Consider the following 17,220-nt stretch of genomic DNA (forward strand, 5'->3'; position numbering starts at 1 on the left):
TTCAAGTGACGTCTCTCGTTTCGTGATAGTTCGCGAGGTCACGTGGGGAAAGGTTATAAGTTATTACCTGTCAGTGAAAGCCGTGACGTAATCGTAATCGTAGTTCCTAATACCACGCCTCGTGTATGAAATAATCTCACTGACATCTAATCCGATCGGAGATCGGAAATAGGAACTATAGGTTCTTTCACACGTGGGTGTAGATATCACTTACTTTTCTATTAAATTACGTAAGTAGCGGAAAAATTTATCGATATTAGTGTTACTACAGACGATATCAATTTCATATTAAATATAATCTGTTATTTATATATTTATTGCATTTAAAGAACCGTCTTGATTTTATAGAACCTAGTCAAAAATTTTTATGATCTTACTATAAACGTTGAATAGTCAAACTCGCTTACAAAAGTTACACAATGATAAATGAAGATTACGTCTTCTTTATACATACATCGGTTGTGTGAAAGTTTAAACACGCCTTAAGACATTATTTAAGGTAATTCGATGAATGGACTTTTTGTAATACTCAAGCTTTCTTTGATGACACTCTCTGACAAGATGATTGTTTAACTCACATTCATTAGTTTTTTACGTGAGTCTTTCCGGTTTTGATATAATTATTTCTTTCGTAATAATAAACAGTGAACACTGTAATCACCGGAACCAAATTTTATGTCTCTTTATAAACTAGTTAATTAATTGTTATACTAAATAGGTATACGAATTTATATTTTTCTTGATCTCGTGGCTAGCTTATGTAGATCCCATGCTTCTGTTAATATATAACGCGTCTGGTCGGCTTTGTTATTAAAATTGGAGTTTTTTTTACTAAAAATGAGCCCCTTATAGAATAGAGCTTGCAAATTACTAGGATTGACACTCCAAAAGAATGTGCGCTATCATAGTTTTTTGCATTTCTTACAAAATTGGTCCTGAATTCTCCTGTCAGATGAGCTGAGATGGCTCATTGGTTAAAACGCGTGCATCTTAACCGATGATTGCGGGTTCAAGCCCAGGCAAGCACCACTATATATATGTGCTTAATTGTGTTTATAATTGTTATAACTCATACTCGGCGGTGAAGGAAAACATCGTGAGGAAACCTGCATGTGTCTAATTTCATCGAAATTCTGCCACATGTACATTACACCGCATTGAAACAGCGTGGTGGAATATGTTCCAAACCTTCTCCTTAGTGGGAGAGGAGGCCTTAGCCCAGCAGTGGGAAATTTACAGGCTGTTACTACTACTTCTTACTGTGTCAGATTGCCTATCGTTATGAGAGCGATAAAATAAAATTTACATATGCACAAGCAATGCACTTAGTTGTATACTAAAATATATCATGCACATTTAATTAATCAAATAGATTAAAATGTGACCAGAATCGGTCAGGGATGCATCATTCAATAGATCAAGCAATTTAAAAAAAAAATGCTTAATATTATAATTATTTTTAAACGTTTTTTTTTTCAGAAATGTGAAGGTTCACACTGCGAGTATATTCGTTCTGCACCGACGAGAAATATCGATAACTGTGGATTTGGTAAGTTTGACAAAATTTTTCGACTGAAAAATTTAACATTATCTTGTAGCCGAGGTTATGTGTAGAGTTAGGTTAAGGAAAGTACTTACTACCAAATAGTCCATTGGCCAAGTCAATATTTAATTGTTATCTAATACCTATAGAAATCATTGCTAAATTTTGTGTTTTAAGGGCCTTAGTCTTTTGAAACATTAAGAGCTTCCTCGAAAATGAAGTTTATGAAATCGTCATAATAAATATTATTTAAGTAGAGTTTTAAAGTAATAGTTATTTTTTTGTTTTTGATAAACTATAAGAGTGTGAGCTGTCGACTATAAAATGATGATTTCCTTTTAGTAATTAATTTTTTTTTCTCCACAGAATACCGCGATCAAATGAATTTAGCGACGTCTGTCCTTGACGGGTCCGCTCTTTACGGAAGCTCTGAAAAAGAATTGCGTTCACTTCGATTATATGATGCTGGGAAAATGGATGTTGCTTCCTGTCGCAAGTAAGTTGTTCGTGCTTGGAGTTTTTTATTAGCCGGATTGTTTTATGCACATAATGATTTTTAATTGAATTTAGTAATTTCATAGATAAGTTTTATTGTGTTTGAATGTTTGCTAGGTATATGTTTTCTATATTATTTTAAAAAGTTTATAAGACGATATTTATAAATAAATCTTGTATAGTATCTATCTAGTTCTTTTTAAACAAAAACGCCTGGAGTTAGGCTCGAGTTTCATCACAAGGCACTAATTATTGTAAAGAACAGCATTGTAGATCTGTTTGAAAAATCTGTTCTGTGTATCTGTGAAACGGTGGTATAAATATTTAATTATTTATCATTATCATACGATTCAAAAACGCTTTATTGTGAAGTTTACTCTAATTAAATTGATTTGATTTGACGACACATTATTTTATAAAATTGCATGTGTTACCGTATATATAAAACAATCTTCCATTTTATATATTTATAAAGAGCACTTGAATATCTTGCTTTTTAAAATAGTATATTATTATAATTTATATAAATTTAACAATAAATTGGGATAACGTAAAGTTTTAGGCAATTTTTCCGTTTTGAAATACACTAACTTATAGAAAATTACGTTACAAGACTCTTTTAGAATTAATTTCAAAGAACGACCGTGAACTTTAAGCCAAGGAAGTAGGTAAGTTGCAGCTTAGACGATCAACTAAACGACTGCTTCTATAAGATAATTACAATAGACTATGTTAGATGCGTTGCATTGACTATGACCAGAATCAATGATGAAACCAGATATCTTTGGTTAATTTAAATGATGGTAATGGAAGTAGAATTCCAACATGTCGTCACAGAAATGGATTGTATGCAAACAAGGGCACCCCACCCAACCTTCACATGATTTGCATTCCGCCATAGATTTTGATCTAACTCACGCATTGACTTATTGAGGAATACGAATCAAGAAATACTTGCAAAATGTTACCGATCTTTGATTTTCAAAATTTCGACAATATGTAACAAGTTTACATCCTGATGAAGATATTACCAGTGTACAATAATTGGTTTTTCCTTCAAAAACTTAACTCGGTAAAACTTGCCTAGGTATATAATATATACATCGTTAAACAGTTGTGAGTGAGCCAGTGTAAGTACTGACACAACGGACATAACATTTTAGCACTTAGGTTTGTATAACGTGTAAAAAATGGTTAATAGTTTGTGCAACTATATCATCAATTTGCCCAATAGCCTGTCCAACTAACTTTGGTGCAAAAGAGTATATTGTCTATTATCCTAATTCAATGTTTATTTCCTTTTTAGGTGCAATGATGGCTCTCCAACCGCTCCTGTATACAAAGCGTTATTAGCGGAACATAACCGAATTGCTGGTGAATTATACTCGATGAATCCTTTCTGGGAAGATAATGCACTTTTCTTGGAAGCCCGTCGAGCAATCGCTGCAGTTATCCAACACATCACATACAATGAATTTCTCCCAGTATTATTAGGAGAGGTAAGTTAAATACTCCAATTAACATCTGTAATTATTTTTAATAAGACAGATATTATAATGCTGGCTAACTTACTTTACCATGTACTTTACTTACTCTATGTTATACCTACTTTATTGTACACCACACAGAGAAAATAAATAAATACAACTTAGATTTAGCCTTAAAAGCGGCGTACAATTTTGAAAACCTTATCGCCACATAGCGATCTCTGCCAAATAACCAAAGTTAAGGCATATAGGTACATATATGTATATACTTTAATTTCAGGTTGGAATGGCTAAAGCTGAGTTAAAATTAACTACCCTCGGATTCTGGCGTGGATATTCCAGTTCTAATCGCGCTGGTGCATACGCCGAATTAGTATCAGTAGCACCAATTTTCGACGCTATGATGAACGAAAAACTAGTAAGATTTTAGCCCAATTATTATTTTTATCTTTTGAATTCATTCTTCCTTTATGGTATTATATTTTTGAACATGTTATCTCTTGTTTAGATAAACACAACGGTAACTCTAAATGACCTTGTTAAAACAAGTGCACACCAAGTCTCCAAATTTACGCCATCAGCACAATGGCATCTCAACCGAGCTCGTGATCATGGTGTGCCATCTTATTTAAAAGTTCTACGTATGTGTGATCCAATGGCTAACATTAAGTCATACGCTGACTTCGAAAAACTTGGCTTCGATAGGACTCATCAAGAAATGATGGCTGATATGTACAGGTATGAGCTTTTTAATTTTTTTAGTAAATTATGATTTGGTTACCTCTACTTAACTATAAAAATTAGCTAGAATCAATTTGGAGCGTAAGTTGGAAAGTTTCATTCAAGGCACCAAAGACATAGCATCCTAGTTTCCATGGTTGATGGTTTTTTGACAATGGTTGATATTTCAGTGACAATATCAGGTGAACAGTCAACATTTTTGGCTCAACTGCCAGTATCCCTAACTTTTAAAATAGGATAAAAAACCTACTTTCGATCTTTTCAGGAATGCGGACGATATTGAGCTGATGGTAGCAGGAGCTATGGAAAAACCAGCATCTGGAGCTGTGATTGGATCTACTCTAGCATGTGTTCTAGCAATGCAGTTTGCTAACCTAAAAAAAAGTGACCGGTAATTATACTTTCTTTTGTGTTTTTTTTTTTAAACAATCTTACGTGACATGATATTAAATTTATAATATATTGATTTTATCAGGTTTTGGTACGAAAATGATTTGCCTCCATCATCGTTCGCCCCTGAACAACTAGCAGCAATCAGGAAGGTGTCCCTGTCTGGACTTTTATGTGCCGCCGATGATTCCCTCGACAACGTTCAACCTAAAGCATTTGTCAAAGAAGATCCCTATTTGTGAGTTTTCTAAGTTTAAGCGACATAAACATTTTCATTAGTTATCATATCGAATAGTGTTTTACAAATGTATTTCTTAGGAACGCTGCCCAACAATGTTCGCAACATAGTCGCCTCGAATTATCAGCATGGCGCGATGAGAACGGTGCAAAAGCAGCAGAACGGCTCTCACAGGATATGCTTGCTGCTGCTCTGCACAAGGCCAAGCAGGAAATGGCTGATAGAAAGAAACTCGAGTACATGTTATGGGAAGCCCGTGAGTATAATTTCCCCAGTTAATAATAATTATTTTACACCTTGTAGTTCAAGTATTTCTACTATTTAATAAACGATTTACAGATGGAGGAGCTGATCCTAAATCTCCAGTTGGTACTGCGGCATCCTTTTCAAAAGCAAATAAATACGCTTTGAAACTTGCCAATACTTCGCTATTCTTTGAATTCGCTACAAATGAACTTCTTAATTCTGTTAATGGGTAAGAAAACATTATAACCTACCATTATCATTCATCAATATTTGTATTGTGATACATATCATTATTATAATAATAATTATTATTTAACCACAAAATAAAAGTAAAACTACTATTATAAAGAATAAATAATTTGTTTGTCAGGCGTCGTCGCAAGCGTCAAATATTCGACGATTCACTTGGTTTCGGTACCTCCAATGAGTTTGTGGATTCTTTACAATCAGTCGATGTGAGCAGCTTCCTTGGTCAGGACCAAGTTGGACCAATTATTGAACCTCAGTGTGACGATAACGGCAACTGTGATCCAGACAGTCCATTCAGAACTTATACAGGATATTGTAACAATCTACGTAATCCTAATTTAGGCAAAAGTTTGACAACTTTCGCAAGATTACTGCCACCAGTTTATGAAGATGGTAATTATATTAACATAGAATTATACTGAACATTATGAATATTCTAATTGACAGACAATACAAACCGCTTATTTTTATTTATTAAAGGTGTTAGCCGTCCTCGTATCAATTCCGTAACTGGAACACCGCTGCCCTCTCCTCGTATCGTGTCAACGGTCATTCATCCAGACATTTCAAACTTACACACACGTTACACATTAATGGTTATGCAGTTCGCACAGTTCCTCGATCACGAACTCACTATGACACCTATTCATAAAGGTAATTATTTTTCTTATTCTAGCATAAAAAGGTGGGAAAGCACATAATAATAATACCTTATATTTTCAGGTTTCCACGAATCTATACCAGACTGCAGATCGTGTGACTCTCCACGCACAGTTCACCCCGAATGCAACCCGTTCCCTGTGCCGCGTGGTGATCACTACTACCCCGAAGTAAACATAACCTCAGGCGAGCGTCTCTGCTTCCCATTCATGAGGAGTTTGCCAGGACAACAGCAATTGGGTAAGAATTTAAAAATATAATAACTGTAACCCCAGGACTAGTGAAATTTATAAATTTGAGCGTGATTTTTCCAAATAAGACTCATCAACGGAATATAATAGCTAGTCGGTCAATATTTATTATTCTTGACCTCACATCAATTTCCATTATAACATTTGACAAAATTGTATTACAACTGTGAATGTTTCACTCTTCAATTACGAAGTGCAATAAACAATTTGTTTTTTTTGTCTTATCTAGGACCTCGTGAACAAGTTAATCAAAATACTGCTTTCCTTGATGCTTCGGTCATCTACGGAGAAAATCCTTGTATTGTACGCAAGCTTCGAGGCTTCAACGGCCGACTGAACGCTACCGCCAACCCCCTGAATGGCAGAGATTTATTGCCACGTTCCGACAGCCATCCCGAGTGTAAAGCAGCAAGTGGTTTTTGTTTCATTGCTGGTAAGTCTGACTTCAACTTATGTGTAAAATAATACCAAACTTAATTTGTGCCTAACAAATATATAAAATTCACTGGAATAACCACTCGATTCAATGTTTTGTTATTCATTACAATCATATTTACCAATTTTGAGCAAGATATCTGATGCTAAGAATAACAATTAAATCTGTATAATAACCACATAAGTACAAAATATAAAAAACAATCAAGATTTCTTATAAAAAAATTTATATACATATATCCTTCCTATCTGGTGCAGTTATTGTGAACAGAACTTTACAATTAAAAATTATTATATATTTAATATAAAATTGACCAATTATTTTCTTAGGTGACGGCAGGGCATCTGAACAGCCTGGTCTAACTGCAATTCACACTATCTTCCTTCGTGAACACAACCGTCTGGTCGAAGGTTTGCGTGGAGTTAACCCCCACTGGGATGCCGACTTACTATTCGAACACGCTCGTCGTATTCTTGCTGCGGAGTTCACACACATTATCTACAACGAATTTCTTCCACGACTGTTATCTTGGAATGCCGTTAATCTTTATGGGCTAAAATTATTGCCTTCAGGTAAATCTACTTATTTTATTATTTGGTGGTAGGGTTTCGTACAATCCTATCTGTGTAGATACCATTCAGACGTCGTCAGCTTTTCTACCACCAAACAGTAATACTTAGTTAGTATTGTTCAGATTCGATTTGGAGGTATGAGCCTTTAATAATTCTTATCAAATGTGCAATTTCCTAATTATGTAATGTTTTTTTAATGATTCAAATAATATCTAACAAATTCATATTCCAGGTTACTATAAAGAATACTCCCCCACATGCAATCCTGCTATTGTAACCGAGTTTGCTGCGGCTGCATTCCGATTTGGTCATTCACTATTGAGGCCACATTTGCCACGTCTTTCACCAACTTACCAACCCGTTGATCCGCCAATTCTACTCAGAGATGGATTCTTTAGACCCGACATGTTTATGAACGTAAGTATTTCTAATGAAATCTTCCAATTAATTTGTATTATACGGTAATTATTCTTAGTTTAAATATTTAAATTGATATTCCATAATAATATAATGTGTCTGTTTTAGCACCCACCAATGGTAGACGAGCTCATGCGTGGTCTAGCATCCACACCAATGGAAACACTCGATCAATTCATCACCGGTGAAGTCACAAACCACCTGTTTGAAGATCGTCGTATACCCTTTTCTGGAATTGATTTAGTTGCTCTTAACGTCCAAAGAGCAAGAGACCACGGTATCCCAAGCTATAACAACTACAGAGCCTTATGTAATCTTAAGAGAGCTACTACTTTCGAAGATTTGGCTAGAGAAATCCCAGATGAAGTTATTGCGAGGTAATTATTTGAAAGAGAAAGCAAACAATGATTGCTAGGTCTTGAGTGATATTGTTCGTAACTATAATTCCTAACTGTATGTAGAGATACAATGTGCTATTTTACTAGCATGAAAGAGAACGTTGGGAGTGATCGTATATAGAAAGTGTTTTTTGTTTTGTTTGTTTTTGAAAGTTTTACACGGATGCAATGCTGTTTCTAAATAAACTACAGAATTTTCCTTGTTCCTTTACTAAATTGCACATGTATTACACAAACAACTTCCTCTAGAATCACTCTATCTATTAAAACCGCATCAAAATTATTTGCGTAATTTAAAAGATAAGCCTACATAGGGACAATCGCTTATCGCTGTTTGTCCCTATGTATGGTCCCTTTGTTTTATTTTACGTAACGATATTTTTTAATATTTATATTAATATTAAAATACGTACATTTTAAATAAACCTTATTACTTGCTTTATAAGTTATAGTGTTATTTTAACCATAACAGTGTTGGTTCTTTATAAAGTTATCAGATAGACCCATAAAATGACCTCGCAAATTCTTTGCTTATTGAATAATTTCATAGGATGTTATAAAATTCCTTTTTATTATTTCAGGTTCAAGAGGATATATGCAACTGTAGACGACATTGATCTTTTCCCTGGTGGTATGAGCGAGCGTCCTCTGCAAGGAGGTCTCGTCGGTCCTACATTCGCTTGCATCATCGCTATCCAGTTCAGACAACTCAGAAAATGTGATCGTTTCTGGTAAGTGTTCTATTTACGTTTCTTTATGAAATAGAACTTTACAATCATTGATTTTGATTATTAAGAAAATTAATATATTTTAACTGTTTCTTTGTTTATTAAAGGTACGAAAACGATAATAGAGCGGCGCGGTTTACGGAACAACAGCTCTCGGAAATCCGCAAATCGACACTCTCCAAGGTGCTCTGCGATAACTTTGACATTGCGAGTGATATTCAACGTGCCTCTTTCGACCTTCCCAGCAATTTCCTGTAAGTGATACAACATTATAACCAGTCATTAGTCCAGTAAAGAGGAACCAATCGAGAATAAATTTGAATTATAATCTATGTCCTCTTTTACAGGAACCCCCGTGTGCCTTGTGCATCGTTACCGAAGTTAGATTTATCAGCGTGGCGTGAGAGCTCAACTCAAGGTTGTCTGATCGCAGGCCGCTCTGTACCACTCAGTGATTCAGCCTTCCCGTCTCCTTGTACTTCTTGTATCTGTACCGTCGAAGGGGTAAGATTTTGTAAACTATATTTAGTTATGTTGGACCAATATAGATGGATATTTGTTTTGGCTACTTATGCCCTGTACTGTGTAAAATATTAAATGCGTGTATTTTTTGAGACTGGGTATCGTGACTAAAATGTGGTAAAAACATCAATAATAATAATTGATATATATTTAAAATATTAGTGTGATTATTTTAATTTTTAAAATTTAGGCTCAGTGCGCATCCCTCCGTATAACGGACTGCGCGCAGTTGTGGCGCGAATGGCCGCGCGAGGCGGTATTACGCGATGACGTCTGCACGGCGCAGTGCGGAGCCGCGCCGACACAGCCGCGCGCACCAAGAAGACCGCACCTCAACTTCAAGTTCCCGGACTTAACACCTTTTATCGCCAAGTGAGACGATTTAAACGCGGCAAATGTGAAAAGTGATGTGACTTATAAACCCAGTGATGTGAGTGAATGAAAACTTACAATTAATAATGCATAATGATCCAATATCGATACAAACAATGCAGTTTCAGATGTAATAATAATAATTGTAATCCATCGTATAAACTTAAAGCCAAGTTACATACTTACAACGTAAAGAAACAAACTCGAATACTTTGTATTTTACTGAATAATGTGAATTGCAAGGGTTTATATGAAACGCCCAATGACATTTTTATTTTTATAAGTGGTCATAAATGAATTGCTTGCGCGTACATAACTAGTATCATATACTTTACATTTCTATCATAATACAAATGTAATATATATCTTTTTAATATCGACAATAAAACATCGGTAACTCAAGTTACTATTTAAAAAATAAACAGTCATTTGAACAAGGTCACATAAATAAACGTGATGTGACAATGCGCATTTACGGCCATCTTAAGCTTTAATTTAAAAAAATGAAACGATACAAAATAATTTAAGATTACTATATAAGTCTCAAATATCACAACCACCAATATATTGTTACTATTAACTGAATTTTACCATTCATGTTACCATTAAACGTACAAGAATAATAGGGGTCAATTAAAAATTAATTTAATAAAAATAGTCCTTTGTAAAATAATAAAACTTCTCACTGCCTAGGTTTCTGTCTAATGTTAAGTTTATGTAAATTATTTTTGTAAAATATTGGCATAATTATTTTTTTACTTAGTCTTAATTTTTACAAAGTAATATTAAGGGAATAAAAAATCAAAAATAGTCATACAAGTGTTTCATTCAACATCACAATATCGATTTATTTTATTCGTAACAAATTACGATTATACATTTGCACACCTGTTTCAGCATTTAATCTATATTACTTTAAGTAAAAAAACAAATTCTTATAATTCATATGCTTTATAAAAAAGTCAATAACGGTTCATAATTGGCTCAATTAGGGAAGCAAAGAATCGGAAAACATAATTTTTCCGATTACTAAATAGTCTAAATATCATAATTTTCGTAAGCATTTACAAGATGATATAGATTTTATGATAACAAATTATAAAAGTATGTATAACTTGATTAAAATATTATTCGTGAATTTTACAAAATCAATATTTATTAAATTACTCAAACATATATAGAATGTGTTCCCAACACCTTCATGATCAAATGAATGAAGTTACTTTAAAGTAGTATGAAATTTTGATAAAACTGTCATTTATATGCCATACTGATTGATTTGATTAACATCATGATGTTCTTCTATTTATTTATAAAGTGTGTCATTCATCATTATCAGCTGATATATGTCAGGAAAGCATTCTCTCGGGACTTTAATATAATAAAACAAATAAAAGTGCAAATATTATTTACAAATCACTTTATTTCGTTTCATAATATTATCAAGTCTATTTAAGTTTCTTTTTACAATAAATACATTGCATTTGAGTATAAAAAGTAGTGTTGCTGTATAAAATAAACAACACAAACACTGGACAATCGTTAAAGTCTTGATTTATACGTCCCGCACATATTGTATGTACATCAAACACTTGGCCTGGTGACTGCTACCGTCACGTTCGTGGTTCGTCGTAACCACCAAGCGCTCAATTTTGATTGCACATTGTCTTCTTCTCTTCACTTCTGAAAGATTTATAACCAAATATTAAACATTGTTACCGTTACTCCAAAAGGTTGTATGTAAAACATTGATATGGAAGATTGTGGCTTTAAAATATGTGCAAACTATGTGTCGAAGTAACATGGATCACTAAGGTCCAAACATTTTCCTCAAGAAGAGAGTTCATACTTCATACCCAACTGTGGATCCCACCAAATTGTTTGTCGAACACTCACGGGTAAGTCTGGGTAGTGTCAGTTCGCGGCGACCTCTTTGAAGCCGTTGGCAATGGGCTGATGCTCGTTGCTACGACGCCACAGCCCATACACGCGACCCGGAACCGCCTGCCACAGCCGCACCGTGCCGTCCTCCGAGCCCGTTGCATACAGCTCGCCGTCGGGCGACCAGCGCACACAGTGCACCGGGCCGAAGTGTCCTTTGTTTGATTCTGAAATTATACAATAAACACGTTGGGATTTATGTTTGTTTTCGAATAAATTAACGGAAGCTTGAGACCATGCTTTTCATTTCATTTAAGTGTTTTATACTAAAGATCGAGCAACTTTGTCGTGTTGCTTACAAAGGCATTTCATACGGGCTGCATCAGCCGTAAAGGGACCACAAGATTTTTATTTTTATTTTATTATTGATTTGTTTTTGACGGCTGCAAAAATTACGAGGAAAATTCGAGAGGCAATTAGCGAACTATTAGACAAAAACAAATCAATAACAAACTCCTGTCAATTGGCACGAGCAGGTTATGGCTGGTACGTCCCGAGAGCCGTGAGAGAGAATAGAATATACTGACTACTGAGAAGAGAGATTCGCTGGGTTGACGGAGCCGCGTGAACATAGCCACTAACCAGATCACATTCCGCAATATTGCTCGCATCGAGTTTTTGTGATAAAACTATTATTTCGCAAATTATTTTAACCTTGGACACGCCTTTCCCAAATGATTTCCCGTTGATTTGGGCGAAAAACAACTAAATTTCCAATAATTTTCTGCTAACTATACGCTGAACCTATTTTAATTTGTTATTAACAAAATATAATGTCATAAATTATAATAATAGTGGCATTAAATTGCGTAAATAATTAAATGTAACAGCAATAATAAATAATAATTGTTAAATTTATCTGCTAACTATACAGAACTTGACTTGTGTGTAAGCAAGTTAAAAATGTATGTTTGCACCATAAACAAAATAATAGATCTATTATATTGTTTATGGTGCAAAATGCTATCGGCAAACACATATTCAATGAGGTAATTCTAATTAAAGTAAACTATAATAAAGGAACTGAACAATGATTAAAATAGAGTTAAGGTTGGTGCTAATTATTATTCTTTTCCTTCCTTCTTAATCAATAAAAAATCACGACATTATAACAATCTATCTTATGTATGTAACAGAATGCCTATATTTGGTCATGAATCTCAATAACTTACTGCTAGTGATTGTAATAATAATTAAGTCAACTTCCTGATACAATTTCCTTATTTTTTATTTCTATATCAAGACAAAAGAAAAATGAGATTAATTTATTTTTACATTATACAATATAAATATTTATTCTTATTGTGGATAGAACAATGGAATTTTAATGACAGATTGCACATTCTAACTCCAACAAGCTCCACAAAGTTTTTATATCTTTAATTTATGATTATAATTAATTTCACACTTGTTGTAGTCGAGATGGCCCAGTGGTTAGAACATGTGCATCTTAACCGATGATTGCGGGTTCAAACCCAGGCAAGCACCGCTGATTCATGTGCTTAATTTGTGTTTATAATTGATCTCGTGCTCAGCGGTGAAGGAAAACATCCTGAATGTGATAAATTTCATAGAAATTCTGCCACATGTGTATTCCACCAACCCGAATTGGAACAGTGTGGTGGAATATGTTCCAAACCTTCTCGTCAAAGGGAGAGGAGGCCTTTAGCCGAGCAGTGGGAATTTACAGGCTGTTGTTGTTTTTGTTTGTTGTTTGGTAGAAGAAAATTGTGTTAGGATAACTGCATGAATCAAATGAATACCAGCCTGTATTGGAACAGGAAACAGTTTGGAATTAATTTAGTTATGTTCATATTGCTCACCAAGTTCAGTGCCAGTATTGTAGTCAAACTTGTACACCTTGAGATCCTCCCCGCCGCATACAAATGTGGCTCGACTTGGGGCAAGTGAGGCAGAGAAACATTTAGTCGGCACGGGGAACTCGCGCATCTTACGCATCGTGTCTGACGAGTAGAATGAGACATTGGTACCTGAAATTAAAAAATAAAACAAACATATTCAATTACTAAGTTAATTACACATGTCCTGTTAATTCACCTATGTTTTTGGAGTATACATTTTTATTTATTGTTTTCAAACAAATATACATTCACAGTTTTTTAAATCATATGTGCATATGGCCAAATGGGCTATTAGAACATTGGTACTATAAGAAAAATAACCACGGACTATAATAAACAAACTGAGGCATATTTAAATCGTACTGGTAGTCCGTAAGATTGCTATATTCAAACATACAAGTATAGACTCTCACCATGTGCTACGGTCAATACTGCTCCATCTCTTGATAATTCTAAACTGTTAGGTATTGTTGTAAATTCGATTTTGTGGACCTCCTGAAAATTTAAAAACATGTAAAATATAAGTATTGCTAGTAGTGGTGACAAATTGGAAAAATTACATTCAATTTATTTGCTATCAATAATGTTTTGCTAGATAGCAGCATTCAAAATATTAACATACATAGTCTGTCTTAACTAAAACTAAAACTAAATTAATTTATAACTACAATACCAATTGGATTAAATTTTTGCATGACAATAATATTAGTATTAAAATGAATAATATAAAACCTCACCTGGCCGCTTGTGCGATCCCAGACGCGCATCGTAAGGTCATCACTAACACTCACTATACGCGAGTTGTGCAAAAAGACAGCATGCCTTATGCTGCTTGTGTGCGCACTTATTTTTTCAAGGGCTACAAATTACAAGAGTTTGACATTTAGCTTTTTTCATGGCTTTTATTTGTGTAATAGGGCACAAGGTAACCAATTACAGTATAATTTTTGTAAGAAATGATCGTAATGAATCCAAATAAGACTGAATTGTTAATACAATTGCGTCAACAGCCCTGTCTTAAACAAAACAACCGTCCGAATATCTCTCGCTTCTACAACCTGCATACGAAAGATTTTTGAGAGAGCTGAGGTGCCACAGGCTGTATACAATCATTAAAGAATTGCATTTTTTTTCGCACCCCGCATTGATTAAGACGGGACCTTGCTTTCAAAGAAGTCACAATCACATGCAATGCATTTACATATAACCATAAAAGGTCTAAATTCGAACTTGTTTTGATTTAAAATTTTATCTTTTAGGAATTAAAATTAATATATAAAATTCTTACATCCTGCATCTGGCTTGTTAAGATCAAATACTCGTATTATCTTCTCATTGCTAGCAGTCAGCAGAAGAGTGTCATCAGCATTAAAGTTGACGCTTTTCACTATGTGTTCGTGATCAAACGTATGCACCACTTCACCATATCGCGCGTCCCATAATTTAGCTGTAAAACAAATTTATGTGTAAAAAACAAAGTGTTTCATAACAAACATGTAATATAAATTATTTATTCATGTAGATTATAAAAATTATTAAGACTGTTTAACTAAGAGCTTATTAATTTTGTTAACATAAATTTACTTAAAATAAAAATAACCTGTAAAATCAGCTGCTCCACTAGCGGCTAAATTTGCATTTTGTGTTAAAGCTACCCCCCACACTGCACCTTTGTGGCCCTCAAATGTTCCAATCCAATCTCCAGTTTCACCTTGTCTCAGCATAGGCTTGCCATCTACAGGGGAACAAATTATGTGTAACATATGCATTATGTATAGATAGTGACTTTGAAACATAGTGAAGGCAATTTGTTACTATAAACAAGGTTATTGTGATTGGACACAAGAAAATTATAGGTATTGATTCTAAATATATTGAAAGTGGATATAGCATTTTTATTAATAATCATGTTACTTAATACATTATGGCTACTGGTACATCTGTTGGTATTTTGTTTGCTAAGTTTGCTGGTTTTGGAAAAAAATGATATACAGTTGAACTTCTGTAAGTTCAATGACAAGGGAGATGTCAAAACTTTGTGTTATTAAGTTTTCAATCCCTATATAAATAGGGTTTCACTTAGCTAGATTTTGTAAGAACATTCGACTTTTAGATTAATTACAGCTAATTTTAAGTTATTGATTATTTTAGTATCAAGAGAGTTTAGATTTTAAGAAACCTCTGAAATATACACTGAGGCTTGAAGTTCCCTTCAAAAAATGCCCATGAAATGTCATATTCACTTGACTTATTCATTAGTTAGTCTTACAAAAGTTTTTTAAAAGTCCACAAAGATTGATTGAACCAAAAAATTTATAATCACTAGAATATTATTAAAAAAAATAAAGAATAAAGAGTAAAAATTACAAAACATAATATAGTAAATGATGATCTATACAGGATCAAATCATAATGTTTTTGTTTAAATGTTTATATTACTAGTTAGACACAAATAATAAAAGTATGTTAATTTTTGGCATAAATGAAAAGATAATTAAAACAACAATCTCCTCAAACTAGATTCTAATCAGAATATAATACTAGAAAGGTATGTATGCGGTCTTTTCGATCCATCATTCCTATATATTCAGCAACATAACGTAAAATTTTATATCCTCTACATAATCTTTATCTTTATTTACACAAATAACAAGTTTAACAGATGGTAGCCCTCATATTATGAGTTAAGGTCAACCATAGTAACAAAAGCAATGAAACAATTTTTAAACCATGACAAATATTTTAAAGTCTTTCCTTGTATGCTACAATGAAAGTAACTAATGTTTACTTAACATTCTATGCTGTAAACATTAATGTCAAGATTTGTTTTATACCTTGAAGAAATACAAGGTGACCCAGAATATATAGAAGAAATGTCAACAAGCTTTATGTAAAAGAAATAAAGGCTTGACCCTAGAGATTTTGTATTTGCAATAAGAATGTAAGTCATGTCCAAGCCACAAGAATAAAAAGCACAACTTGTCTATCAAGGTAAGCTACCGCCGCGAGGAAATACACGAACGGAAACTCAAGGCACTTCCTGCAAGTCCGGAAAGAGAAGGTCATTACAGCCTTAGCAGAAATTACATTTCACGAACTGACTTACACAAAACAAAAAAAATGAAGGCCTTTCGAATATCTCTTTACGCCTAACATCTGTCGCGTGAATCCCAAACAAATACGCCCAAACACACTTGCAAGTCTTCCACCTACATGTAGGCCAAGGCAAAAGGGCACCCCGAGTGCAAAGCAATAATTAAACTTACCTTTACAGGCCGAAATCAAAAAATATCCATCTTTTGTAACGTCACTGAAGTCCAAATGTACAACTGGTCTAGTATGGCCACCACATGTGAGAGGAACTTGTTTGAAAGTTGTCATTTTTTGTTTGAAATTTTTAGTTTGTTGTACTTTTGTAAAATAAAACTAGTTACTTTAAAAATTAACCTAATGAGTCTGATCGTTCTGAATGTTGACAATCGACTGACGGCAAAATGCATTGAGGTGTTGCTACAGGTGTCTACATTATTTGCAAATCACAACTTTTTTTATATTCTTTATTTTTTTTATATAAGCACCTACCTACACAAACAATTACATTTTAGAGTGCTAATCTCATTGATAAATTATTCATATTTTTCGATTTAAATATCCACCAAACAAAGTACAACA

General features: G+C 33.9%; 2 protein-coding genes across 3 annotated transcripts in view; one reads left to right on the forward strand and one right to left on the reverse strand.

The window, feature by feature from the left end:
* LOC124529637 (heme peroxidase 2) overlaps positions 1-10,120 on the forward strand; it is a 42,231-nt gene extending 32,111 nt beyond the window's left edge. The window contains exons 5-24 of the mRNA XM_047103457.1: positions 1,480-1,549; positions 1,910-2,039; positions 3,345-3,537; positions 3,806-3,943; positions 4,034-4,263; positions 4,532-4,657; positions 4,742-4,894; positions 4,975-5,150; positions 5,234-5,369; positions 5,511-5,782; positions 5,870-6,043; positions 6,113-6,289; positions 6,530-6,733; positions 7,066-7,308; positions 7,541-7,725; positions 7,834-8,102; positions 8,705-8,854; positions 8,959-9,105; positions 9,199-9,355; positions 9,564-10,120. Coding sequence (XP_046959413.1) covers positions 1,480-1,549; positions 1,910-2,039; positions 3,345-3,537; positions 3,806-3,943; positions 4,034-4,263; positions 4,532-4,657; positions 4,742-4,894; positions 4,975-5,150; positions 5,234-5,369; positions 5,511-5,782; positions 5,870-6,043; positions 6,113-6,289; positions 6,530-6,733; positions 7,066-7,308; positions 7,541-7,725; positions 7,834-8,102; positions 8,705-8,854; positions 8,959-9,105; positions 9,199-9,355; positions 9,564-9,749 — 3,516 coding nt within the window. The 3' untranslated portion in view covers positions 9,750-10,120. The remainder of the gene's footprint in view (positions 1-1,479; positions 1,550-1,909; positions 2,040-3,344; positions 3,538-3,805; positions 3,944-4,033; positions 4,264-4,531; positions 4,658-4,741; positions 4,895-4,974; positions 5,151-5,233; positions 5,370-5,510; positions 5,783-5,869; positions 6,044-6,112; positions 6,290-6,529; positions 6,734-7,065; positions 7,309-7,540; positions 7,726-7,833; positions 8,103-8,704; positions 8,855-8,958; positions 9,106-9,198; positions 9,356-9,563) is intronic.
* A 1,030-nt stretch (positions 10,121-11,150) lies between these two features.
* LOC124529638 (serine-threonine kinase receptor-associated protein) lies at positions 11,151-17,051 on the reverse strand. 2 transcript variants are annotated; one of them, XM_047103459.1, is made up of 8 exons: positions 16,815-17,051; positions 15,149-15,283; positions 14,837-14,995; positions 14,286-14,407; positions 13,962-14,043; positions 13,510-13,677; positions 11,642-11,853; positions 11,151-11,425 (listed from the first exon to the last, which is right to left on the reverse strand). In XM_047103459.1, exons 1-7 carry the CDS (start codon positions 16,927-16,929, stop codon positions 11,660-11,662), a joined length of 975 nt encoding a protein of 324 aa, XP_046959415.1. In that variant the 5' UTR covers positions 16,930-17,051; the 3' UTR covers positions 11,151-11,425; positions 11,642-11,659. The 2 variants fall into 2 exon arrangements, with proteins under 2 accessions (XP_046959415.1, XP_046959414.1); XM_047103458.1 differs by having other exon boundaries at positions 11,151-11,428.
* Between the last annotated feature and the right edge of the window lie 169 nt (positions 17,052-17,220).

This window comes from Vanessa cardui, chromosome 5 (assembly GCF_905220365.1).
Source record: "Vanessa cardui chromosome 5, ilVanCard2.1, whole genome shotgun sequence".
Lineage (NCBI taxonomy): Eukaryota > Metazoa > Arthropoda > Insecta > Lepidoptera > Nymphalidae > Vanessa > Vanessa cardui.